Genomic DNA, 5,996 nt, shown 5'->3' with positions numbered 1-5,996 from the left:
AACCTACTTTACTTCAATAAACATAATTTGGGAGAAAAAGAATGTGTTAAATGAATAGGAAAAGAAAGGATCATAAATAAATAAATTAGGAAATAAGAACTTTGATAAATAAGTCAAATAAATGTTCATTATTTAGAATGTTTTGTTGGATTATTAAAAATACATGACAATACATGAGCATATGTAAAGTATAAAGAAAGGATATGATTTTTTCAAACATAAAGGTTTGACATAGGATCAATGTAACCAAAAGTTTCATAAAACTCTAATAATATAAGATCTAATATATGCAGCATACCTCCTGAGCCATAGGAAAACTAGAACTCACAGAACTCATTATTTCTAAGACCTACTTAATAAGAGATGATAATTAGTGCCAATAAATTTTAAGATCAAAAGCCCTGGCTACACATTGTCAAATAAGTGCCTAAAATCCCCTGATTTCCTTTGATTGGTGTTTCTCTTCAAAATTGCTCTGCTTGCTCTTTAAAAAGCAACCAAAATTCTGCAGAACGTTAATGAAATCTTGTGCTTTTTTCTGTCTCTACATTGTGTTCTTTTCTTGTGTATTTCAGAATGCTGTGTATGTTATAAATCAATACTAATAGTCAGCTATCTGACATATCTTAAAAACTACGGTCTAACCAAGTTTTAGGGGACACTGTTTACCATAAATGGATTATTTTGAGATACATAGTTTGCTTTTCTTACTTGTTCTGGATAGAAGCTGTTGTGAACCATTTATTATAAGCACTTTTTTAAAAAAGTTTTATTTATTTTTATACAAGAACTGGGGTACAGGCCAGATGCACGGGAGGGTGAGAAGATTCACCAGAGACAGAGTGAGGAACAGACCAGGCAAACTGACGAAATACACTGCTGAGGGGAGCAGCAGGTGAGACAAAAAAGGTCTGCTTCTCCATGTGGGATTCTCGCTGGCCGACTGGGATCAAACCCATGCTGCAGAGGCTGTGGACAGCTTCACAGTCTGTTGCTCAACGACCTGTGCCACCAGGGAGGCCCTATCATAAGCACTTTTTATTAAATTTAAAATAATTTTCAGGTTTTTTCTTTGCATATGCAATATTTTGTGTATGGTCAAATGCTTGCCAGGAAAATCAGCAGCTTAACCTTAAAATCATACAAGCATTGTGTGTCTTTGTATTTTATATTTATTATATTTTGTATTTATGTATCTCCACCCTCTTAAGTATATTGTGATATGTTTCAATATATCAAGTTATTCCATCCTTTCTGATAATCAATTGGAATTTCCTGAGATTATAAACATCATGCACAAAAATGGAATTTTTGAAGGACATATTTGATTATTTTCTGCAAATAAATGGAATGTTAAAGAATGGGAAAAATCTTTAAAAAATGGAAAAATCTGGAAACAACTCACATCCAAAAAAATCAGCTATATTTTCCTCCAAGAGTAATTTCTTTCTAATTGAAAGAAAATAAAAAGTGAATTCTTGGTTAGGTTGTCTTTCACAGAATTCTAGATTAAGTCTATCTCATTCAAAGAATGTGAATCTGTTCACAATATGAAAATTTGAATTGCATCTATGTTTTTGAGTCATTTTAAGTATGCAAATTTCCTAGAATACATGAGAGTTCTAGATATGTTGAGAAATGTTTTTAATATTAGTTTATGAGAAACTTCCTTAGGATCAAATTTACAGTAATAAAATCTTGAGAATGTGGTGTCAGGAAAAGGTCCACACCATGAGATTAAAAACTCTTGAAATAATTGATGCTTTTCAGCTAAGGTGAAAAGGGCTTATGAACTTATTGTGAACCTTAAATAACTCAGAAATCCTCAAGTGCATCAATAAGAACATGAATATATGGAGTAAAATTGCCTATTTTTCAACATTTCACAAGTGTTCCCAGAGAAAGGTGGTGAATAACCTCTTCCTTTCCTAGATTCTATTCCAATCACTAGGATAAAGAGGAAACATTGTCTTGGACTTTGTAATGATTCACTCTTCATAAATGTTTGGGAATGTAACATGTAGGTATGTGAAGTGTTTTTTGACCCTGGTAGTATACTTAAGGATTTCTAAAATAAAATTAATTTTATTTATATAGTATGGGGTACTTTCATCACTCATGATAATAGTTTGTATTTTTTTCACATTGCAAACTCATTCCATAGGAATACATGTCTATGTCATTGTACTTAATTGATATATCCTTTTTTTATTGTAAGGAAGTGCTTTTTAATTCAACCAATTCCATAATGTTGGAAATCTAATTTTTCTCAAATGAATGAATTCTACGAAAAGTATATTGCGTGTTTCATTTTTACAGTCTTATCAAATAATATCCTTATAATTTATGTCTTGAGTAATATTTCTGGATTAAACAGTACACTTTTCTTTTATTTGGAAATAATGAGGTACTGTCATTTTATACTGCTACCATAAACATAACAATATACATATTTCAACATACAGACTCAACAATACTGCTTTAGAATCTATTTGGAAAAAAAATAGAAAAAAAATAGAAAAAAAATAGAATCTATTTGGTCTTTAGTTATTTGTTAGGAGGAAATCATACCCAATGTTATTTATATACATATATACACACACACACATATGCTGTTGTTTACTAGTTATGATTATAATTTCCCCAATATATATTTTGTAAATAACGATTATTTGTATATATTAAACCTTGCCCTTTATTTATAATAATTTCTCAAATGATTTTTAAATGTTTTCTTAATGGCTAATCATGTCATCAACAAATAGTACATTTTACATTCTTTCTTTCTATGTATTACATTTATTTTTATTTGATTAACTTCATTGGCTCCAACTTCAAAGCAATCTTATAATAGTAAAAATAGACACCTTCGCTTTGCTTGTGAAATTAAAAGAATCATGTTTTACCATTATGTATAAAGTTGAGTATTAGAGATTATGTGTTCTTTTGAGCCTATGCTAAGGAAACATTTTCATATTATTTATTTCACTACAGCATGATTATATATTGATTCTGAATTCAGTAGAATAGATGTTGACTTCCATCAAAATATTTTTCTTTTACTTATTAATATAAAGGATTATGCAATTATATATATTCTAATATTAAATCACGATTGAATTCCATCGTTGAAATCCATTTGTTCATGTGTTTTTTAACTTATATGAATCTAGATTTTATTTAGTAATGGTTTATGATGTTGTAAGTGAATCCTCTCTGATTTATTTTTAATCATGCTTTGTGAAATTTTCACACCAAGACCATGCCAGATTTATAAAAATTAGAAAGCATTTTCTTTACATATATCTTGTGGAAAATCTGAATTATTCTAGGTGTAAGAGCCATAAATGTAATGGTGGGATGGTTCTGTGACATTATCTTTTGGTTCATTTAATTTTGTACATTATATATATTTGTATATATGCACATACATAAATATATATTTATATCTTAGAATATATACATAAATATACGTCTGAGATAAACATATAGCTTAGAAAAATAAATACTTATTGCAATGTACAATATACATATTAAAATGTCAGAGTAAAACCCAAACGGAAGAAAGTGAGGAGCCTATGCATAGGCAAGATATAACCACTAGAAATCAAATTAATTTAGTTAACAGAAAGTGGTGACAGAAGCACAGAAATAAAATTCTGGAGAGCTATAAACTGCTAGAGTGAAAAACAAATACATTTGAAACTACAGAAAAAATGGAACGGAGAAACGTCAGGTAAAGGAGGAACCGGAAGTAGAGGGCGGGACACGAGAGCTCTAAAGGATGTGATGTCACGAAGCCCATCAGCTCCTAACTTGGCAACGCTGTTGACTTGGGGAACACAAGGTGAGACTTCCCCTTGGAGATCTGTCCAGGCCTGTTCACGGCACTCCCAAGTGTGTTATTCCTAACTCAGCCATCCCCGACTCCTAAAATCGTGAAAGGAAGGCTTCCTGAACATGGACGCCGCTGAAGATAGCCCAACGGAGACGCAGAGCCTGGCCCAAGGCATTTCATGTGAGTCTAATAACAACACTGATACAGATCAAGTTCTTACCTCACTAGAGGGCAAGAGGAAGCGGAAAGGATACTTGCCAACCGAGTCCGTCAAGATCCTCCGAGACTGGCTTTATGAGCACCGGTTTAAGGCTTATCCTTCAGAGGCAGAGAAGCGAATGCTGTCAGAGCAGACCAATTTGTCTTTCCTGCAGATCTCTAATTGGTTCATCAATGCCCGCAGGCGCGTTCTTCCGGAAATGCTTCAACAGGATGGAAGTGACCTCAATCAGATAGCCCTGTACCACCAAAAAGGCAAGAGTGTCCTTGTGACCCAGCAGCAGAGCACTGAACCATCTATGCAGGTCAAATCAGGGCTCAAATATCCAGACAAGATGCAGTACCAGCCCCTGAGTCCCCTGCCAATGGGCCTAGAGTCAGGAAAGGAGCTGTTGGATCCAGAGTTGACCCCAGGCCATAAGCTGACCCCAAAGGCCCAGCCAAAGAAAAAGGTCAGATTTTCCACCAGCGAGCCGTTAGCTACATATTCTCCCTGTGACAACATACCTGTGTCGACAGCTGAGTACAAGGATTTCAGTAGCTTTCAGCTGCTGGTGGATGCAGCGGTTCAAAAGGCTGCTGAATTGGAGCTGCAGAAGAAGCAAGAATCCAATGCATGATTTCTTACGTCCCTTACAGTACCCAAGTAGTCAGTCCCTTGTCTGCTATGGTGTATCCATTTATGTACCCCAACACACTTTGTAGCTATACCTTTTATAGAAACATCTTTCCTTCTAGAGGTCTTATGAGAACCATCACTTGCTATTGGGACTGAACTCTGCACAGATATTTCAGTGTTTCCAGATGGAAGATATTAACTTGTCAACATGACTAATACTATAAGCAAAGATCTCTTTACTTCTTCTGAGTCTTCCTAGATTTAAAAGCTTCAGATAATCAGAACAAATCATCTGGAATTAAACACAATGTAGAGACTTCTCCAAAGATTGACTTTTCTAACTAGATTTTTTTTTATTTCAGGACTGCTACAGATACCAAGCCATTCCTCTTTCTCTCTCTGTAACTTCTGTTTATTAACATGAATGATTAAAAAAAAAAAAAGCTCTGTAAAATACGACTATAACAGCACTGGGCTTATTTTTTCTTGGAATTTTTATGAAAAATAAAACTTTTCCTTCGTACAGTGTATAAAGGAGTTGCTATTCTCTGCAGGAGAATGGCAGTCCAAATGCATGAATTGATGAATGTTACAGATAGGGGTAAATTCTTATTTGAGATAAAGTGAAATGTATGTAGTAAAGATAAAAAAAAAATCCAAATGGTAATTTTCTGGTGTTGATTGTAGAATAATTCATTTTAGAGAATATTTTTTATTAGTTTTAATTCACTATATCAGAAGGAGGTAAAAGGGAAAAACTAAAAGGGGAGGGGAGGGGTCAGGGGGGAGGGGGGCGGGTGGGAGGGGGGTGGGCAGGGACTGACAAAAGATTTTCAAGAGAAACAGAACCAGAGGAAGTCAATTTAAAAATAAGAAAAAGAAAAAATGAGTCAACTTAAAAATTTTGTGAGGAAAAAGAAGTAGAATCAGGTATTCTATTTTTTTAGTGGTTCTGTATTATATATTTATTTATTTTAAATTATTTTATATATTTTTACATTATTTTGTACAATATATGCTATTATTTTTATTGTTTTGTTTCAACTTGGTTTTACTTTTTCAATACAATTATTTATTTTTCTTTTAAAGTATTTTGGATTGGTAGAGGTGGAGGCAGGAATGACAAAAGCTTTAAGCAGTTTCCACTTGAAAATTGTGTTGCACTTGAAAAGTAGCTCGCCACACTGCCTCAAGTACACGTAGACTTTCAATAGAAACAGAAAGCCAATTCTCCAGAAAGCTGTTAATTTAGCTTCTTTGATCTTCTCTAATCTAGGGGTCTAAAAGCTGAGGAATCTGGGCCTAGAAATTGGAATCTAA

At 33.5% G+C, this 5,996-nt stretch overlaps 1 protein-coding gene across 1 annotated transcript; it reads left to right on the top strand.

Moving 5' to 3' along the window:
• The first annotated feature begins 3,797 nt into the window (after positions 1 to 3,797).
• TGIF2LX (TGFB induced factor homeobox 2 like X-linked) lies at positions 3,798 to 5,270 on the top strand. The gene has a single exon (XM_037513002.2). The coding sequence runs from the start codon at positions 3,961 to 3,963 to the stop codon at positions 4,675 to 4,677; it is 717 nt and encodes a 238-aa protein (XP_037368899.1). The 5' UTR covers positions 3,798 to 3,960; the 3' UTR covers positions 4,678 to 5,270.
• The last annotated feature ends 726 nt before the right edge of the window (positions 5,271 to 5,996 follow it).

Source organism: Talpa occidentalis, unplaced genomic scaffold, assembly GCF_014898055.3.
Source record: "Talpa occidentalis isolate TD23 unplaced genomic scaffold, MPIMG_talOcc4v2.1 talOcc4.15, whole genome shotgun sequence".
Taxonomy (NCBI): Eukaryota; Metazoa; Chordata; class Mammalia; order Eulipotyphla; family Talpidae; genus Talpa; species Talpa occidentalis.
Note: the sequence above shows the minus strand (reverse complement) of the source record. Positions and strands in the feature narration are given on the sequence as shown.

Excerpts from the sequence above, each read along its gene's own strand:
- TGIF2LX (XM_037513002.2), top strand. The coding sequence starts at position 3,961 with ATGGACGCCGCTGAAGATAGCCCAACGGAGACGCAGAGCCTGGCCCAA.